The sequence below is a fragment of the Psittacula echo genome (assembly GCF_963264785.1).
Source record: "Psittacula echo genome assembly, chromosome: 2".
Taxonomy (NCBI): domain Eukaryota; kingdom Metazoa; phylum Chordata; class Aves; order Psittaciformes; family Psittacidae; genus Psittacula; species Psittacula echo.
This window is the reverse complement of record NC_137737.1, coordinates 149,691,853-149,712,887: the sequence shown is the minus strand read 5'-3', so window position 1 is coordinate 149,712,887 and position 21,035 is coordinate 149,691,853. Positions and strand designations below refer to the sequence as shown.

The 21,035-nt window shown below is 41.8% G+C and overlaps 1 protein-coding gene across 8 annotated transcripts in view; it reads left to right on the top strand.

Annotated features, from left to right (window-relative positions):
- Positions 1-21,035, top strand: part of MTSS1 (MTSS I-BAR domain containing 1) — a gene marked incomplete at its 5' end in the record, with an annotated part of 124,924 nt that overhangs the window by 17,679 nt on the left and 86,210 nt on the right. For all 8 annotated transcript variants that reach the window (XM_080611500.1, XM_080611495.1, XM_080611498.1 and 5 more), the window contains one exon: positions 1,285-1,358. In XM_080611500.1, the coding sequence (XP_080467626.1) occupies positions 1,285-1,358 (74 nt within the window). The remainder of the gene's footprint in view (positions 1-1,284; positions 1,359-21,035) is intronic.

Below are 21,035 nucleotides of genomic sequence, written 5' to 3'. Positions count from 1 at the left end.
GGAGAGACCTTATGCATTCGGTTGGTTCTCTCAAGCCTGTTTTTTTTGTGTTCAAATCTTTTGTGCTGTCATTAGGCCATTTACTATGCTGCCAGTTATGTCGTCTGTATCTTGAGCATAGTTGGAGTGAGGCTTGAATAAAATCTGACCTAATTAAGCAGTCCTGTGGTCTTCCTGGCTGAGGATCAGGCTTCCTCTAGCTCTCCTGGGGTTTTCTGAGGGCAGCGAGAAACTCTTTGAAACAAAGTGAGGTTGATGGTCCTCCTTCAGGAATTTCTTGGAGAGGCTGACTGATGCTGTCAGGGAAGGAAGTCAGAGTTACTGTTAGAAAAGATGTGCAACTGTGGAGAGGGCAGAGTTGTACTTTACCTGTAGAGCCGTGGCCTGCTTTCCTTTAAACTGGGTCAGGCAGATTCTAAACCATCAGAAATCTGGTACTGACCTGAGGTGTTCAGGGCTCTAGGGCCTGCTTATGTAGAACAAACGTGTTTGGAAAACTGTGCCTCACGTTTGCTGTCCACTTGAACAGATTCTGTGTGCGGTCTGAATTTGCTTTCCTAACCTGGAGGGAGATGGGACTAGTGGGGTTGACACTTTGGATTGTGGAGTCTCCAAGACTTGGTGTACTTCCTGGGAAGAGAGGAGGCCCCTCCTGCTTGGAGGAGCACTGAATTGGAAAGGGGTTTTGTTTGTTTGTGGTGGTATTTGGGGTTTTTTACCCCTGAAGCGGAGATCTTTGTTCTTTTCCCTCTTTTCCATTTGCCAAAATCAGCCTGATTTCCAAAAAGTTGCTATTTTGTGTTTCATGCTTCTCAGATGAGAAATTCAGGAAAGTGTTTGGCCAGGATCCTAGATAAAAGTCCTGAATACTTATTCTTAAAATACACATGCTCCCTGGAAAATAGCAGTGGCTGTAATTTGTACACTAATGGCTGCAGTATAATGCATGTTAGATTTGTTTTTCATGTTTGACTGCTTAATATTAGTTCATCAGAGGAAATCAGCTAGAAGGGGGATGTGCTCTTTTGAAACAGCACCTGTCCTGTGCCATTCGCAGCACAGAATTAGCGTGGCTGCCTGCAAGTCCATAGTGCTAACACAAAGCAAGGAGAGGATTAAGAAGTGAAGGAGGAAAAAGGCTAAATTCAGCTACAAAAGAGGATATTTTTTTGTGGCCTCTGCAAGTTCACAGTGGTATTCTTTATAAGCTTAAATGTTTTTGGCAATAATTAAATAGGCAACGATGAGACACTGCTAATGTTTTGTTATCTGTATGCATTTCAGGACTACAGTAGTAGCAGCTGCGGCCTTTTTGGATGCCTTTCAGAAAGTGGCTGACATGGCTACTAATACACGTGGTAAGCAGATGTGTCAATATTGAGTTTAACAGAATGCTGTGTGGTTTATACCGTTTGTTGTCATAAAAAAAGTCTAACTTGCTACATTGACAAGCAGATCTGCGAGACATCTGTTAGATGGACTTGCACTTTGGAAAAGCAGCACGTGAAAAAGGAAGTAGTCTTTTCTTTACTGAAACAAAAATGCTGGAAACCTGTAATTTAAATGTGTCATCAATCATGTGAACACTTCTTAATTACCATTTGAATTCTGTGTTGATGAATAATATTTTTGAAAGCAAGATTTACTGAAATCCGTATTCACTGACGCTTCTGTACCTTATGTGAATGTAAAAGGCTTGATATTCATCTGGTATAGATAAATTTGGGGTTGCTGAAGGAAGCTGATGCTATGGCCTTTGAGGTCTGCAGGTAATGATGACAGTAGCCTGTGCTTCCATCTTTGAGGAAAGCCTTTGCTCATCCCTCCTCTTAAGTCTGATGTTACTGATCAAGATCAATTTTCCTGGGCTGTGGGCTTCTCTGGGTAACAGTCTAAGCTCACTGGTGAGTATGGAGGCCAAAAGAGTGCAGCTGGCAATCTTTCCAGGCTGCTGAGTTGGAACGGAACAAAAGGCTGCTTCTCTCTGATGTTGGATGTGCAGTGACCAAGGCATCGCGTGCAGATGTCCCTGCAGCAGTAGGGCATTCCCCATGGTCACTGCGTCCCCGGGCTCTGTTACTGGAGAGTAAATCCAAACTGCACATATCACTGCTGAGTGAGCGGCTTTTGGGCACTTCTAATCTTAGAGGTTTTGTAGGTTTTTTTTTTGAGTCCTAAAGTGTCCTTGTTGCTTGACTTGGAGAGTAAGGCAGTAATATTGCTAACATGAAGAGTGTGCATTTCCATTAGCAGCATGCAAACTCAGCCAGACTTCTGTTTTCCTCCATTTCTGGCTGACGGGAGTAGCAGCAGCCGCTGGAGCAAGGATTAAGCCATAGAATGACAAGAAAGAACAGTTTTGAGTTTTATTTCTTTTTAAAGCTAATATTTACATTTTGATAAGTTCCTCATTATATGCATACCTTCTGTATATTATGGGTAATCTTCTCACATAAAATAATAAACCCTCTGGAAAGTGGAATAAGGAAAGGATGAGACTCAAGGCAGAACTCAGCTTGTATTTCTTACGTGTCTTTCCTTTGAGCGTGCTGTCTTCTATTTCTTCTTCCATCCCCAGAGGGAAAAGTAAACCCTGTCAAAATCCTTGAGACTTTTCTGGCTGTGCTGGCAAGCTTATAGAACTTGCATTGAGATACCAGAACAACTAAAACTCTCCTACTCTCAAACAAAAATGGCTTGTGTGGGTTTTTAAAGGGTATTTTGCACTTTCTGCTGTGTTATTTGGACCAAGTCCAACAGGCATCGTGTCTTGTCTCTTATCTCTTCGAACACATCCTTTACAAAAGCAGCTCTGTAAATCCAAGCCTGCCAAATTTGTATAGCTCTTCTGTTCTGTCGTTCTGCCTTCCCTGACTGAAAGAATAGAAGGGAATTTTGGTTTTATTTTTAGGAAGTGATGTTCTGGGCAAAGAATCAAAACTCCAAGCTAGTTGGTGGTTCTGTTCTGCCTCCCAGCTTCCACTTGTGCCCATTTGGATATTTACATCTAAGTAGTCTATTGCCTTGGAGCATCTCTGAGGTTGCACAGCGGTCCTTTAACAAAGACAAGTCCTCCTAGCTTGCTGTGGACAGGGATAAAGGACTGACCCCATGGAAGATGATGGCAAAACTCCCCATGAGTTACTAGGGCACAATTTCATATAAACTTTTTTGCTGTTTGTATAAGCAACTATATTCAGAAAACAAAACCCAAACAAATTTAGTGTTACTCTTCTCTGATGTGGGGATTTTAATGGGCTTCCGGTACTTCCTTTGAGGAGTTACCTAACTTGGAACAATTATTTATTAAACTTGGCCTGTTACTTAGCCAGTTTATAAAACCATGGATTGGATTGTCAAACACTTGGCTGCACTTCGCACTGTTTAGAGGGTTCTCAGTGAAGAGATTAACCAAATATAATAGTTCGTGTTCAACCTCTGGGGATATACAAGACTTTTGTAGCACCTTCCATGATAAAGGCAGGGAAGGTTGGTGTGTTTTAAATCGTAAAGATGGTTTATCATTGTATGAGCCAAAAGCTTCTTCTGGGAACTGTATATGAAAGTGCTGAAGCAGATGCCTGTTCCAGAGGGACAGTGTTAGTTCCCTGTAGGATGACTGGAGTGTGGAGAAGCTGGGTGCTGCATTTTATTTGTAATTACTTATAGTTTTCCAGAAAGTGAATTGTTATTTTAAGACTCGCTGATCTAGCTGATGACAGTTTTATCAGTCAGCAGAAGCACTTTCTGGCTACTCTTTAATCTGTTTGCATCAGCATTAGCTTTGAAAGAAGAAAAAGTGTTTACATGGATATACATGTCCACACACACACACACAAGAAGAGATCATTACCTTTGCACGCACTATGTGTTCAAGTTTGAGAGCTTATTTCCATCAACTCCAGTCCTTGTTCCAGCTGATGTCTTGCTATACCTCCTGTGCCATTAATGCTGTTCCTAAACATTGGTTTTTCTCTTTGGTGCATCTTTCTTTTTGACATTCACTTCCTTGTAGTTCTGCAATGATACTGATGTTTATGTCCGAATTCCCATTTGGAGCTCAGGTGGAGGCCATAATTTGAGCTCCGCCAATGGTAAAACCTTTGGTTTTGATGACTTGCATTTGATTGAGTTTGATGACTTGCACTTTGCTGCGTTTTCTTCATGTTGTAGCTTTTGAAGTGGCAAAAGCTCTAAATGTGAAGTATCTGGGGTTTTGTGGTGACTTGATACACTAATTTCATGGCCAGCTCACTTCAGCTTTTGCTTTCTTCTTTGTCTCTCCATTTAGATGTGTATCAACCCGCAGTTAAATCTCTTTCTCCCTGAGTTCAGTTCCCTCAATTCAGTGCTTTTTGATTTCAGCCTGACAAGGGGAAACATGGCCAGGTGGGGAGAGTTCTGATGCATCTGTCTCCAAAAGGTTTTATTTCTGTGCGTCTGATCACATGAAAAGCATCATTTGGATGGGGGGCTGTCAAGTTATGTTGGTGATCCTCTAATATTGCTATCTATATAGCAGCGTGGGCTGGTTTCTGCTGGTACCAGAGATCTTTATAAACAAAATTCCTTCAGATGTTTCAACTTTTGAGCTCTAACAAGATACATGCATCTATCTAGCAGTTTGTGTTATTCAAGCTACATCTGTTTGGCATACAGCCTGGCAGGACCCCATAGTCTGCAGTGGAATCTGGTATTATTTCTCACTATGATTATTAAAGAGAATGCTCACAAATTATTAAATTAGATACTTCAGGATACCTTTAAACTCCAGTGAGGTTTTCTTTTGGGGAGGTGCGTGTTTGTGAGGTTTAGTTCAGATTTTCCTCATGGTTTAAGTCTTTGAATACCTGAAATTTTGAATGTTTTTGTCCTCATCAATTCTAACTGAAGCATGAAAGAGATTTAAGTCATTTAATAGCTCTTTACCTAATACTTTGTGCATTAAAAATTCATTTTCTTATGAAAACATAGTTCTTATGAACTATGCATCCCAAATAGAAACATACATCACATATAAGGATGTTATAAGTTGGGTTTGAACAGTATGTAAAAGGACATATGTAAATTGCTTTGCTTTTTGTATGCTAATATTCTTCTGCCTCCGCTGCATTTGAATGTCCTTTGTAGGTAAGTGCTAGAATTCAGGAACTTGAAACAAGTAGGTGAGAAGAATAAATATCCTGCTTGTGTAATGATGAAGGTTAATGTGAAGACATGCATGCTTCTTCTACATCTGCTTAATACACCATCAGTGGCTTATGGAAAAAAAACTGCCCCTGTCTTGCCTACCTGCATCTTACAGGTGTAAATTAAAACTTAGGGAAAGGTGATCTAAGAGCTTTGATTTACCCTGAAGCTTAAAATTGATCTTCAAAGTGAGGTGGTTAATGAGGCAGCGGATACCCAGGCTTGTGGGTTTTTTGTTTTTTCCTTCATATGGAAGGATTTTACATATACATAGGTGTGTTTTGGTATTAGCAGCTTAGTTAAATCACTTCAAGATACATTTCAATGTTATCACGCAGCTTTCTCTGGCAAGTTGAATTCCACATATTGAAATGCTGTTTGAAGTTGCCTTGTTTCAACTTGGCAAGCGCTACTAAAGGTATGTTTTCCCTGCCTTTGGTAATTTTGACGTATCTCATTGCTGGTTGGTCTATTTACGTTTTCTGTCTCTTTCATTTTACAGATCTCTGAGAGGATTTTAAGGTATTGCAGAGCCACTGACAGGAGTTGCAGGAGATACCAGTTGAGGGTGCCAAGTGGGCAGAGGGGGTCTGAGATTGGGCAGGGAAGAGCTGTTTGATGGTCAACCAGCTACAAAGAGACCTGAAAACAGACCTGAAAACAAAACTCAGCCTGAGCCTCCCTGCCATGTAGCAGTGACAGGGTAGCAAAAAAACCAGCATAGCCATTTTAATGTTACCCTTTTGAGGAGCAGGATGTATGAGCCTAGAAGTGCTGCGTTGAAGTGTCTGTACTTCTTTCAGGCCCCATTAAACTTTATCAGTGTGCAGAAATGTAAATATGGTTTAACACTCTTACTCACAAAATTAAATCTGATTAATATCTGTGTCTGCCTCGAGTAGCTCTTGTACAGCAGTGTTCAGTGACTGCTCTTCAGGTTTAATAAAGCTGCTTAAAACAGTACCTCTGCTGCAGATCTGTGTTCCTGGGCAGACCCTGCATTCATGTTGCTCCAGGTATTATGTGAGTGCATCTTCGGGTAGTCCTTACTCTGGGTTTTCCGTTGTTGCCTTAGCCAGGATATAAATGGTATGTATTGAAGTGGTTTTCCAAGGTGACAAGCTGCACAAAGTGTTGCAGTGCTGGAATTAGCATCTTATCTTTCCAAGTAAGTGTGCTTAGGCCTTCTGAACTGGTATCTTGCTCATTGCAAATAAGCCACAGTGTGTCCCTGGGGAGAAATCCTTGGTGCCATAACAAAATGTTACAGACAGCACTGAAAGGTGGCTTCCTTCTACCCCAAAAGAAATGAAAAAGGGAGTCTGGGGATGGGAAAGACTCCACAATCTATAGCAGTAGACTTAAAATCTGTATTAACATTTTGGAAGTAAAGGTGGCTATGGATCTGGGAGCTGTGATGGGTGTCTGTGCATAATTTCAGAGTGAAAAGAGAGCTGGGCACAGAGGAAAGGGGTTCTCATTGTCCAATTCCTTTGTCTTTCTGACTCCTCTTTAATTTCAGATGCTCCTACTCAAGTAACAAAACCTTTGTTTGAGCTTCCTGTCAGTTAAGATAAGACTTTGTAATAAGCACTCGTTCCTTCTGTGGAGTCTTTGAAGTAAAATAACACAGTCCTGGCTCTTTCTTTGTGCATTTTCAAATATGAAATAATCAGGAAGAAAATTATTTAAATGAACCATTCAGTCTTCCATTATACTTTCATGAAGTGATGCAAAACACAGGACCAATTCATAATGGTTAGCTGGATGTATATTACACATCTGTTGCATTTTGAAAGTGGGACTTGGAAATGCTGCTTATAAGTGCTAAAACTATAAAACATGTATATAAAACACACATAAAAGGAGCGGTGCTATATTATTCTCTTATTTCCATATTCCTGTCCCTCTCTAGATGAGTAGCAAATGTCAGTTCATGTCTTCCAACAAGTGTGGTACCCTGAGAACTCTGCTGCTGATGTGAGCCTGTTTGGCTGGAACCAAAATGGGATGAACAGCTTAGATGCCCAAGTACAAGTGAAGTGGTTTGCTTATTCATGACTAGATTTTATATGTAGGGGATTAAAAGGGCTGCTCTGCACATAAAGCATCACCATTGCCTTTTCTTTGGGTGAGTGTGTGCATTGCAGCGTGAAGGAGTTTTATTTATTTATTTTGGCCTCCTTTTTCTTTGAGGTCAAGATGAAATCTAGCTCAGGGTCATTGGTGACATTTGCGCTGCTTTGATGCTCCTACTGAGGAGAAATTTCCAGGGCAACAGATAAAAATAATTGCTATAATAACTTACATAGTCACTACCCTTTGGTAGAGTGCACAATGTGATGCACAAGTGGAGTTTGTATTTGCCCTACAACCCAGTATTCTTTTTAAGCTTAAGGTGCTTTGCTAAGAGGCTGCGGTGTTGTTAGGAGAAGGCGTAGAGCTGCAGGTGATTGTGTATGCTGACAGAAACACGAACATTTGAATGCAACACTACCTTCTGTGAAGGAGAAAAATCAAAGGATGAGAGGGGGAAGAAGGAAATAAGCTGCTTTAATATTTCATCCAAAGAGTGGGCAGGTGTGTCAAGGTTGGAGTGGCTGGCTTTTTTTTTCTTGGCTGAATGTAAATTTACTCACTATCATCCTATCATCTGAATCAGAAATCTTTGGGAGTATATGAAGTGGGATTAGCGTGGAGTTAAGTTTTCATATACTCAGTCTTAGCTGTAGTTCTTCCTCTCCTGTTTGTTACATGGTGGTGGTGCTTTTAGGATAGTCATGTTTTCCTGTAGGCTTGGGATGGATGGATGGATGGATGTCTGCAGCTACATGATGACTTTGTGTCTCTGGGCATCTTCATGTTTAGCACCTACACTTCAGTAAGTAACTACTGGTTTTGTAGCTCCAAAGAGTTTTCTCAGTCTTAGCAATAGAATCATGTCTTAGGCATCCAGTTTGAGAATAATGAGGATAAATCGTAAATGGCTCTGAGAATTTCTGTTGAATAATTTATTAGGGTAGACACAAAGATGCAGAAGCGTCCTTTTGATAGTGGGATGTGGATTTGAAAATGGAGGCTGAGGTTTTGGTTGGTGGTTGGTTTTCCCAGTGTAGCACATGTTCCTGTGGTGGGAGATCCCCTTTCAGGCCAATTCAGTCAGCCTTTTGATGTGATAAATTGCTAGTTGGCACATACCAACAATTCTGTAGGAACCACAATAAGAGAGTTGTTGCAGCTTTTAATCTGTCACCAGGATAGCAAGGGTAGCTGAAGATCTGTTTCCACTGCATTTTATTTAGTAACTTTATTTGCCATGAGACAGAAAGGAAGGTAGTGTGTGGTGTGGGAGGAGAATTAAAGCTCAGTTCAGACTCAGCTAGGCTGCTGTGAAGTAGGGCAGTGCTTCTTGGCTTGTGAACTTTGGCATAATGTGCTGTGGAGGCAGCAGAGCAGGTGCTGTGCTTCTGCTCCCTCATAGAATCATAGAATAGTTAGGGTTGGAAAGGACCTTAAGGTCATCCAGTTCCAGCCCCTCTGCAATGGGCAGGGACACCACACACTAAACCATGTCACCCAAGACTCCATCTAACCTGGCCTTGCACACTGCCAGGGATGGAGCATTCACAACTTCCTTGGGCAGCCCATTCCAGTGCGTCACCACACTCACAGCAAAGAACTCCTTCCTTATATCTAACCTAAACTTCCCCTGTTAAGTTTGAACCTATTACTGCTTGTCCTACTGCTACAGTCACTAAGGAAGAAGCCCTCCCCCAGCATCCTTGTGGGCCCTTGTGCATTACAGTTGTCTCAATCTAGGTTGTCTTCTTGTTGGTCACCTCAGAGGGAGCTTCCAGGAAGAGATAACAGATAATGTGATGATGAAGGATCACGTTGGTGCGGTCAGTTGGCTTGAGGCAAACTCACCAGACTTCTCGAGAAGTGAGCACGTACTTGACCAGAGTCCAGGCAGTTACCTCAGCCCATAGGTACCTTGAACCATTTGGCTTGCTGATATAAAGAAATGCCACGATTTTTGCAAAGGTGCTAGTACAAGGATGTGTGCTTTGACTTGGGATGTCTTCTCCAGCTCCCTAAGTCTGTTCCTACCCTGACTGGACAGGAGGTATATTTGTTTCTAATGACAGATGAGATATATAAAAAGTGAAAGTACAAGCTGCAGCAATGTTGGCTGGAGCATCCAGAACAATGGAGCTCAGTCTAATAATTAACAAAAGCATTAACTGTAAAGTCATTAACAAAAGCACCAGTGGCATTTGCATTGTCTAACAGGTTTTTTTGCTCCATGATGCAGTCTGCCTCCCAGAAGGATGCTTCTCCATGTGCTGTCGGAGGTGTCAGGACAGTAGATCGTGTGTGTTTTGCTCCGTGTGTGTCCATGCAAACTGGCGTTCCTACTGCCAGGTGGTTTACTCGGTGATATGATTCATCTCATGTTTGCATACCTGCTGCTTCCAGGGAAGCAGTGCATGTTCATGGTAATAATGAGGTCTTGCTTAAAATAGACCAGTTTCCTTCCATTGTCTTGTCCTTCTGTTTGCCCAAGGATTTGTCGGGTGCTGCCAGCATGAATGCTTATCCCTGTTGCTGTGCAAGCTGTTCACCCCTTCCCTCCTCCCCTACATGTTTGTTGTCTTCAGTGAAGCAGTTCCCTGCTTTCTTCTTCCGTGGTTGAGGTAGCAGAGCTCGCACTGTTGAGGCTATGGGATCATTTAGAGAGGTGGGGAAGAGTCCACACTGGTTCTGGGGTTGAAGTAGAAAATTAGCATCTCCCTAGGACAAGAAGCACATTGTGCTGCATGTCTTTCCCTTCCACTCCCACACCGGATGAAGTCCAACCTGTAGAACTACTTCTGAAAAGTTAAAATGTTATAATTACCTCCCTGTTTCACTTCAGGGCTCAGAGCCCTATTCTTGTCTTTGTGCTTTTTACGGTGGTTTTTCCTACAAATTAATCTGTGACCTTCTCTCCATTCAGGTTCCTTTTTTGGGCAGGGTGGAGAAGGAAAGGAAGATGGGTTGTTTCCAGAGGAGCTCTGGGTTGTGACCTGATAGTACTTCCTGTGAAATGTTTGGACTCAGAGTACTTAGATATGCTTAAATCTTTCTGTTTGCTGTTTCCCCCCCCCGAATTTGCTTTTGTTGTTGTTTCCACCTGGTCGTGTGTAAAAACGAGTATGTTTTCTAACTTAATGAAGCCATTGAAAAATGCTGCAAGCATTTGCAGCTGCCATCCCAGCACACAGGCTTTGTGGAAACCACTTCAGAACTAACAGCAGTGGCAATTGTGTGTGTGTGTGTGTAGAAGGGAAGGAGAGCGCGTTTTCATCTGCAGCATGGCGGTGTTGCAGGGTGGAAGAGGTCTGGCTTTGTACAATCAACCCCTGCAATTGTTATGAGATGCTCCTCTCCTGCAGCATTTATTACTATGTAAAATTGAAATCTGCATGATTTCCTGCTGTGAGCGCCTGTGCCCAGGGACTGGTTTCTATAGTAACTAATACCAAGGATTGTGCTGGGGCTGTGCTCCAGAGCTGTGTGAGTGTATTTCGCAGTTCCGTGCAATCCTGCATGAGTATTTGATTGATGACAAACAAGCAGTCGGAGGGTTTTGGCTGCCATTGCTACAGTAGTAGCACTGTGTGCCTCGGCATGTACACTGAGGTCTAAAAATAGGCATTTTGCAAAATGGAGGTGGAGGTTTGTGTGGTGCCTTCCCACTCACACACTCTTTCCCCTCTCGCTGAGAGCGAGCTGCTGAATGGAAACGCTAAAGAATATACCCATGAGTGTTTGTTCTGGAGTCACTTCAGCCCACCTCAGGGTGAAATGTAGGAGCTGGGTCCATTTTGTCCCAGTTGCTGTTGCTACTATTCTGTTCTGAAGCAGAGCTGGTGTGTGTTCTGCTGAGCATGATACATAGCACTGTTAATGCAGTTTCATCTGCAGGACCAGCTTCTGCCCTCACTTAGGCCCAGGCACACCTAATAAATGTATTTGTTTCACAGGGTTAAGCAGGGAATGGCATGGAGAAGGTTGGAGCTTGGCTTGTAGATTGTAGGCTTTCAGGTTGCCAGGCAATATGGAAAGCCTAGTTTGCAGAGTTTGTAAGTAGTCCAGAAAGGCGTGGTGGGGTCAGGTGCATGAAAAGGAAACTTAACCTTCCCTTTAGGGTCACTTTCAAAGTAAAACTTCCATCGTATGATGGAGGTGGGGAAGGAATGGAGAACAGCGGTTTCTGTCCAGAGAAGTCCTCTAAGTACAGAAATTGGACCTAGGCAGGCAGCAATAGTTTTGGTCTCTTACATACCCCTCCTGCAGTAGTCAGGATTGTGTTGTGGCCAAGCTTGAACTACAGAGTAAGCTTATGGCACTGATGAAGTAGTCTGCAATGTGAAGATGTCTTTGTGTGTGACTGAAGGTTGGTTTTCATACAGAAAAGGTGTTTATGAGCATGTGCTCCCCCAAAAAGCCAAGCATCTTCAAAGAGAGGGGGAGCTTTGTGTCTTATGCACCTACATGCAGATTTGTATGCGCACAGACCCTTGGTTAAACAAGGAGTGCCATTTGCTCAGCTAGCTCAAGGGGAGCCTTGACTTGGCCAGCCCAAGAACAACCTCTTACTCATTTGGCATTCGGGATCCTGGAGGAGGCTGAGGAAGGCATGTGTAGAGAGGAAGAAATGGATGGAGAATAAAGAGCTGCTGCATGTGTTGTCCCCCAAACACTTGCAGCACATCAGGTACATATTCGTGAAGGAAGGAGGCTTTTTATTTAAAAAATACTAATCTCTTCAGACAGATCATCTTTCCTATTCAGTGTTTGTGTGCAAGCCCATAGTAAAAAATATTAGTGATTTAAAAATAAAACACAATAGTGGATTAAACCGTTTGCATCAAGAGAGTAATATGATGCATTTGAATAATCTGAGATTATTTGATGCTGGTACATGACCAGCTTAACAATTTTAAAAGCAGGATTGGAAACTGTCATTCAAGAACATAGTGACTGGTGTTGTTGAGACATCCCCTTCGTCTGTGTACTTGTGTAGAAATAAAATCTCCCTTTTTTGCATGCCGGTACTATGCAGAGTCCTGAAATGAGGTCTGGGAACAAGAGTTGGTTATATTTACAAAATAGTGATGCAAGTCTGGAACATTGAGTTGTAATAAATTAAATCCAAAGTACATTTAGTGAATAGTTAAAGTGTATATTGTGATGGATTATCCCTGTTTGAGTGCTTGTTCATTTCCTGCTAGTTTGCAAAATCACTGGAGTCCAGTAGAGCACATTTCCTTTTCATGCTGTTGTGAATGGGTATTCATTTTAAATCTAGGTTATCTTGCATGGAAAATAACAGCTTGGTGTGAGCATTAGTCATTTTGGTTCAAAGGTAAAGAGTTCATGTGTAGCTCTTCTTTAGCTACTGTAGAGGCAGGAGCCGTGGTTATGAATATAGTCAAGGGAATGTTTGAGCTATTAAGCTGAAATTCAGCTTGCTGGTGGGGAAATGAGTGCTGTCACTGCTTGTGTACTGTGATGCAAAGCCCTTTCTAGACTGTGTGGTTCAAATGCACCTTGCACATTGAGGATGGATAATTGATTTAGACTGAGAGATTTTAATCTTTCATTGTAAACTTGAGGCTGGCCTCAGTAAGAGTTACAAACTCCATGTTTCTCGAGCTGCATTTTAACAAGGGGTTTAGCTATTCTCTCTGAAGTGGCTGCCTGTTTGCAGAGACACTTTGTTATTCACAGTATATTTTCTATGTTGGCAACCTTACTAAGTTAACATGGCTTCCAAAATTGGGAGTGAAAGAAAATCCTGGTGTATGTTCCCAACTAGAGTGGAAGTGCTGAACTTCTGATGTGCATCTATAGAGATAGCAAAGAAGGTGTTTGAGATGTTACTGTCGGGTGACTTTCTGCACAGCATAATTGAAGTTAAAGTTCAGATGTGAGTGTTTTAAAACAAGTGTACTCATTAGGATAAAGCTTTCTTTTTAAGGAGTTGGAGTCAATGGGTTTGCTCACAGGAAAAAAGCTAATGCCTTCAGAAGTCCATACAGCCACCCATCTGCCCATCATGAGTATTGCCAAGGGATTTTTGAACCAGAGTGAAGAAGTCTGTCCTGTGTTCTGGGAAGACGTTGGTTAGTGAAAGCTGTGTGTCAGGTTATAAAGTACAACTACTCGGTATCCTTTCCAAAGCTCCCTGTCTCTAATGTACTGTTCTGACTGTTGGCTAATCTGTTGAAAACATTCAGAATTTCAACCTCTCCGGATCTCAGTTTTTGAGCTCGGGATCATCCTGGATAAAGCTGTGTATGGTTTTGGGTTTGTTTAATTTCTCTTTACTTAGAGTTAGTTTCAGTTTGGCTCATCTATGATTCTGTGTGCGATTCCCTGCACACACTCCCCCCTCAAGAAGAAAAGGAAACTGGACTCAAAATTCGTGCCCTCTAGGCCTACCCAGAAGCTAAAGATATGTGAATAGCTTTCTTCTCTTGCTTTTTTTAAAAGAAAAGGTCTCTTAGATGAAACACATTTAGCATGTAAAAAGCTTCTTGTGATCAGTGGGACTAAACATGAAACATTAATGATGCAGCTTTAAGTTGCAGGGAAAACAAACTGGGGCGAGTCAGTTCATTTTACCTTTGATTCACTGCTTCCAACAGTTACAAAGAGGAAAGGTTGAAGGGACACAAGGCAAATGCGAGTCTCTTCCTGTAGCTTTTTCTTGTAATGACATATTTTGCCCCAAACAACAACTGCGATACGTTAGATGCACAGAATTTATCATTTCCAAGTGTAACTTAGATTTTTGTGTGTCTTTTTAAGCAAGCAATGTGATAACAGCAATTTTACACAATTGCAGTGATTTCTAGTTGAAGGGAGATTTAGTTCTAGCTAAAAGGAGAATAAAATAAAGACTTCCAAGAACAGTCCTAGATTGTAGAGGTTTGAACATCCCCTGGGATGGAGGTGAGAAGTGGTAGTTTGACCCCAAGACTTGGATGTCAAACATTGGCAGGAGCATCTGGTTTTTATGACATATTTATAGCAAGGAGAATTTCTTCTGGTCATAATATCTGCAAAGTTTGTGCAAGTTACTTAGCTATTTGTTTTGGAGATCCAGTGTGAGATGCCATGTAGCCTCTGCAAAATAATTGCATTAAAAATGTAAGGTCTGGAATTCCTGCCAGTTAATTCCTTCAGTAATGTTATTTAGGAATCTAGTTATGCTGCTTTGCATTCCCAGTACCATCCCAAGACATTACTGGGGCTGAACGGGATGATCTCTGTTCAGAGGATCTTGGAGGCAGCTAGATTTTTGCACACCCCCCCCATTTCTCTTTAATAAAATGTCTGGGTAACTTGTTTTCCAGTGTTCCCTTGGGTCTCTTTAGATTTCCCTGTCTGGTTCAGTTAGTTCTGCTTTGCAGTGAGCTGTGCTTGTTTTCATTGGAAAGAGGCTTACCTGTGGTTTTTTGTTTTCAGCTTCTGTGGGTTTCCATGCTTTTCCCTTTCTTTCTGTGGCACTGCATGTTTCCTGCAGCATTTTCAGCATATCTGCATTAAGTTGGATGACTCAGAAATCTGTAACTTGAAGAGTAGCCTGGTTTTGCAAGAGGATTGGTAATAATGAGATGAACAAGATGCAGTGTTCTTGATTGTTTGAATAGTGTTAGGCCTAGCTACAGCTTTGTTACTCTCTCTTGATCCCTAAAAACCTCAGGTGCTCTTGTAACACATACAAAACTTTCTCAGTGGTTGTATAGGAAGGATTAAGGCAGACAAACTTGTTTCAGCCATGCAAAGAAGGTGTCAAACTAGACAATCCTGAAAGCCTTGTTTTTAAAGCTCCACTTCCCTGGCCAGAAGTAGTTCAGGTTTTACTTACATGATATTAAGATTTCTTAAATGCAGTATATCTGGGCAAAGATCTTTCCATGCAGCAATGAATAATAATTTACCTCCTCTTTTGTTTTCTGTTAACGTGGTTTAGATTTCAATTGTGTAGGTAGAGCTGCAACTCTTTTTAGGGTATTTAAAAAAGGTCTCCAGAGAGTTTGTTTTGCAGGAATAGTTGTCAAAGCCATGTCACTAGTTCAGGCTGTGATGAAAACCATTTTAATACTTCTATAAGGCTATTTTTAGACTCAGTTATGCTGGAGTAGGAGGAGCAGTTGCTTTGGCAGGCACAGCATCCCTAGGTTTGTTGGATACAGTCTCAATATAACTTAGAAGTTAATTAAATCTGCTTGGGAAGGTTTCTGGGGGACTGCTAACCCGCGATGGCCTTGTACTATCAAAATATTGGTGAGCAACCTTAGTATGGACAACTGGACAGGCAAAGCTTGGAGAAAAACCCTCTTGGGTTATCCTTATTAATAGCCATCTAGTACATAATTCAGATACTTTTTAAGTATGAGGGTGAAACACAATTAGACTGTAAGTTACTCCAGTTACCCATCCAAGAGGTGAAGATAGCAGGCTCTGCCCAGTTGATGAGAGAACTGCTTTGGTAAGTAGGGATGAAGGAATGAACGGTGGTGGACTGGTGAGTGCCATTTTAAGGTTTACATATGGAAAGCATCAGGCCAGGAAGCCCCTCAAGCTCTTTGTCTCCCTATGTATTTGTTTCTTAGCCAGCTGAATGCCTCTGTGTCCTACAGACAGGGAGCCACCAGTCTGGCTTCACTCCTCTGGTCATCTGCTTCATCTTGGTTTTGAAATATGTACGGCTGCAGCCATGTGCTGCTGACCACAGAAGTAAAACTTGGCTTTGATTTGAGTTTCATCTTGCAGCGGCTGGTCTCAGTCTGTGGGAGGAACCATACCAGGGTTTCAAAGCATAGAAATGATTCAGAACTAATTTTCTTTTCAGAAAGAAAGGACAGAAGGACCATTAGATCATCTAATGTGATTATCTCTGGAGGACTGTTCAGGGCTTAGTCTACCACAGGCCTTGTGCTGAACGTAGCCATGGCAGCAGCCCTGCAGCAGAGAGAGAAGTGGGAATGGACAGCATCTGTGGACTTGTAGATACACTGGAAAATGCTCTGGCTGCAGCTTTTTTGTATAAAAATATATGTAAAATATCTTCACCCAAACTAGTACCCACAAGAAGTCTTACTTGGATTGCCTTCCTTGGCTTGAGTCCTGAAGGAAATACAGACATTGGGTTTGGTGGTACCCATCATTGGTGGATTTTGCATAACATTTACAGACAGGGAAGAGATTGTCTTGCCTCTGAGACAAAGAAAACGTGCTGCATATGCCTTCTGTAACATGTGAATCTCATGGTGCTCATGGAAACAGCCATGCCAAGCCATGGCCTGGAATGAAATGTCACGGCCAGGAATAAGTAATGTGTTGTGGTGAGAGCTGGTGACTCCCATTTTGCTGTGGTTAGTTGCAAGAGTCTAAATAAAACTGCAGTGAGTCCTTGCAGGCTTGTGATGCCCTGTTTAGCACAGAGCTCCTGTAGTTCATGTTGGTGACCATCAGGTTCTTTTCAGAATTACCAGTTTTGTATGCTTTCTCTATTTATTTTCTCTCTGATGTATACAAATAGCCCTCCCCTTCCCACCACCCCCATGGCAAATGATGTTGACCAAACTGCCTGAAGATCACCTCTTCCTCTGGAACAAGCAGATCTGTGTCGGTGCGAGCAGAGCCGAGAGCCTTATTTCATTAATGAAGTAGTTGCTGGTGGTGGGTCACTAACACTTGCGTGTTTTGCAGGTTTTGTCTGTGCTGGTGTGGGAGGACACACAAAGCACAGTTGCAGCAGGGATTGTGGAAGGTGCAGGTGTGAGGTTGGCTGGAGGATGCCCAACTGCAATCTGTGGTGATGCTTTCTGGTATTTTTTCGCAATGCCCTTGCCTAGAAATGAAAGCAAAAATATAAAATAGCAGTGGTATCTGCTGATAGCTTTCCTCTGGGTTCTGCTGCCTCATTATTTAGCCAGAAGCCTGTCAAAGTGTCACAGTTGAAATAGCATCAGGCTTAAGGGGTGAATGTAGGTGGTGCCCTGCCAGTGTGTTCAGTCTCTTACATACTTCCGTCCTGTGTTGCTTCAAGCATGTTTGTCCTCTTCTGTCTAGAAGATGTGGAGAAATGGAAGATGAGTTGCAGGTGTTATTTGCATGGAATTGTACCAAGAGAAAAAAAGCACCAGCCTCTTGCTTTGCTTATTTATGTGGTTAGTACCCATTTTTGTGTCTGTGTTCTGACATTTTAAAGCTAAGTAAGTAGGGTGAGTAACTGTAGGCATTTAATAAAGAAAAGTGTGATGCTTGCCATAATTAAGTGGGTGATATCCTGTATGCATTTGAAATTCCTAGCTCTCGTATGCTGTTAAATCTTTTCTGTCTGGTATGCAGCATATCTGCTTGTTTACAGGATGCCTTGGAGCTGCTTGGATTCTCTCGTCCTGTGTGCAGTGGTTTATAACACTGCTAGGCATGTGTTGTTCTAACTAGAGAGATGTACTTGGAACCATGCTTTGGATTGCACAAATAATAGTTTCCAGGAATGGTCATGAGAATCAGCAGAAGGAGCTTTGAAAGGCGTGTGGATGTAGCGTGATCTTTGGCTGAAGGGAAGCCCTTTGCTGGTGGTTGGGGTAATGCAAAGCCTGAGCAGCTATTTTCCCAAACAGCTTCCTGAAATAACAGAGTGGGAATTCAAGCATTGCTGTCTTTCCTCTATTTCCCTCCTTATTTGCACTACAAGAAGGAGCTAGGCAGCGAGGGAACTAGTTTTCTTTCCAAGTTGGAGACATTTGCATAGGGCAAGTTACGTTCACTGCTGTCTACTTTTGAGACACATCTTTGTGGAAGTGGAGGCTTTAAGCAGCTGTAAGATAAGTGCAGCACAACGCATTACTGACTGTACTTGTCATTCTCATCTAGAGGGTGTGTGGATTATGTTCTGCAATTTCTTTTTTAATTAGAGAGAAAGGAGATGCTGGTCTCTATTCAGCTTGGAAAGAAATGAAAAGAAAATGCTGCTTTTTGTGTGTGCAAATTGAAATTTCAACTACCCAGACAAAAGCGATGGGCGCTTAATGTAAACAAGTTGATGTCTAAGTATCTGTTCATGGAGCTGATTGAGTGGTCTTTTCATAATGGGGAAATTTACATATTTATGGGGTGGTCTTACAGTTTGGGCAATTCTTTTATTGAATTACACTGTATTATATCAACTACAATCAAGCTAGGTGATTTTTCTTTTTGTAGAGGGTGAGAGATTGTCTCTGTAAGAAGACTTAGAAGAATTAACAGATCATTTGGCAACAGATGTCCAGCAGCTTGAAACATGCCATTTTGATTTGTACTCCAGACCACCTCAATTTGATGCGTACAGTATACCTGGAGAAAACAGCCTTAGACCTTGCAGATTTGCAGTGCTTATATGCAGCTGCCAGACTGGCAGGGAATATTATTATATGATGCTTGAAATAGTATCTTATGCTGCATGTTTAGTAGTCTCGGTTAGTTACTGATTTTAGAGCCTTTTAGTGGTAAATATTGTATTTTTGGTGTTAAAGCAGTAATAATTGAACTGCTAGATCGCTGGTTTATATCCAGTTCTGTGACCTGTGAGGTTAATCTATACAACAGGCTATGGCCTTCATGTGTCTTACATTGTACATTCACAGTGGGTCATAAAACTGCAGGTGGTATGACCTTTCATCACCTGCTGTAAAGGGCCTGGAAATGAGCTATTCTGAGGCTTTGCTGAAAGGATGTATAGCTCTTGTGAGTTAACTGGTGGGAATGACTACTGGGTGCCTTCACAGGTCTGTGAACATTGTGATAGGCAGGAAAAAATTGTGGAGGAAGACAGTATGTAAAACGTGGAGAATCCTAACACACCCATTACCCAACTGGACCGTTGTCTTTCTCCATGAGCAGGGTTTGTGCACACAAGGAGAAACTGTGGTCCTCCTACAGAATTGTCTTCTTCTGGTACCCAGGACCTCTTCAAATGTAAATAGTGGTCATCCTGGTAGTTAGTGGAGCTTTTCTTACCTGCTGGCTGTTTGAAGATAGAATTGCATAGATCTACAGAGATTTGTGTCTTGGCTTCAGTGCTCTATTTTAAATGGGATGCTCTGCAGGAAGAGTTAGTGCTGGTTCTGTGCTTCTGCCATGTTTTGAGCTTTGTTAAGGCTCTGATCTTGCCAGTTGCTAAATGTTCTGAAAACAAGATGAGGCTAAACTGCATTTCTTGCTGGATGAGGAGAATAGAAGCTGAGTGATAATGCAATTGCAGGTCAGTAAACTGGAGGTTAATAGTTACCAGTGTTTCTAATGAACTTTCTGATTGCAGGACCTTTGAAACAGTTCCTGCGTGCTCACCACTGTGCATGTGGCTGGGCCTGCCTTGGAACAAGAGTGTCAGCAGGAGAGGTTCTGTTTGTAGTACCATCGGAGTAACAGCTTGAGAACCTCTAACTGTGCTAAATCCTGAGACATTTACACCACAGAAATAACTGAAAATGTCAGGATTTAGTCCAGGAGCATGATTTCTTTTAATCTGTGAATCTCAACTGCTTTTTTAAAAGCAACAGTGTTTAATTTCAGTTCAGATAAGGCAGAACACGGGTCTGGCAGGTTTTGAGTAGGTCTTGCTGATATGGACATCTCATAGCTCGGACATGTTTCATTCAAATGAAAAAGTACAGGGGCCTGTTCATAAACCTCCAGGTTTATGGCCGGGACACTGACTGAGGCTGCTTGTTCATCACAAGAGTACATTGGATATTTAGCTTTTAATTCCTATGAATAGGGTTTTTCTTAGCTATCCTCATTTGAATGGAAGTGGGAGAGTGGAGGAGGAAAAAGAAATGGGAGGGAGAGTTCACATTTGTGGAGGCAATTATTACTGTTTTAAACTAAGTGTTGTGTGTTGTAAATTGCACTAGTATATATGGCATTAAAGTATAAGGTGGGTTTTTGTGGCTGCTGGAATAAACATGGCTGTGACTCTTTGGATGAGTTGCAAGTCTAAATTTAGCACTTGTAATTAAGGAATCTCTCTTTCTAATCTGTACCACCGACTGGAATATGGATAGTGCACTGAGAATGTATTCCTTAAATTTTGGCAGCTCTGTTCATGAGTATGTGACACTGATCTTCTGTAGAAGACTCAAGCGAATCAAGGTGGCTTCAGGGGCAGCATCTTGGTATTCAGGGACGTCCCAGTGCAAATTTTTGAGTTCATCTCACATTTTGATCTTTGTGCTTGCGTGTTTTATGTTTTCCTGTTGGTGGCAAATGTAACTTCCGTGCATGCAAGGGAGGTGGATGTGTGGTTAGTAAAGGAAAAATCATAGGGGAAATTTATTGGTTGCTTTATGAAGTATTTGCCCATAAACATTATTGGCAGAAAGTATTGCAAACTTGCAGCAACATAAAAAGGAATTGTACTACACTCTTCAGCACAGTTGGAAGTTGTTACAACACAGCAAGTGCATTTTCTGGACCTACTAGAGTTTTCACTCTTACGGAGGATGCTTAGATATTTCTCTCTCTGACTTACGAAGACAGGATGCATTGTTTAAAAGGGACAGTACTTGATCTAAAAATAAACCAAGCCCTCAACAAAGCGGTATCTTGCAGCTAGCATACATGTCAAAAGAAAGTCTTGCTGCTAATTCACACAGTATTTGTGCCTGCAGTTTAAACAAGCTGAGAATGGGACAGAATATCTGATTTCCAGCTATAGATTTTTGTTGTTGTTATTGGCTTCAGAATCTCTTCAGACATGGTCAGATAAAATATAATGTCTATTTATGTAAATAAAT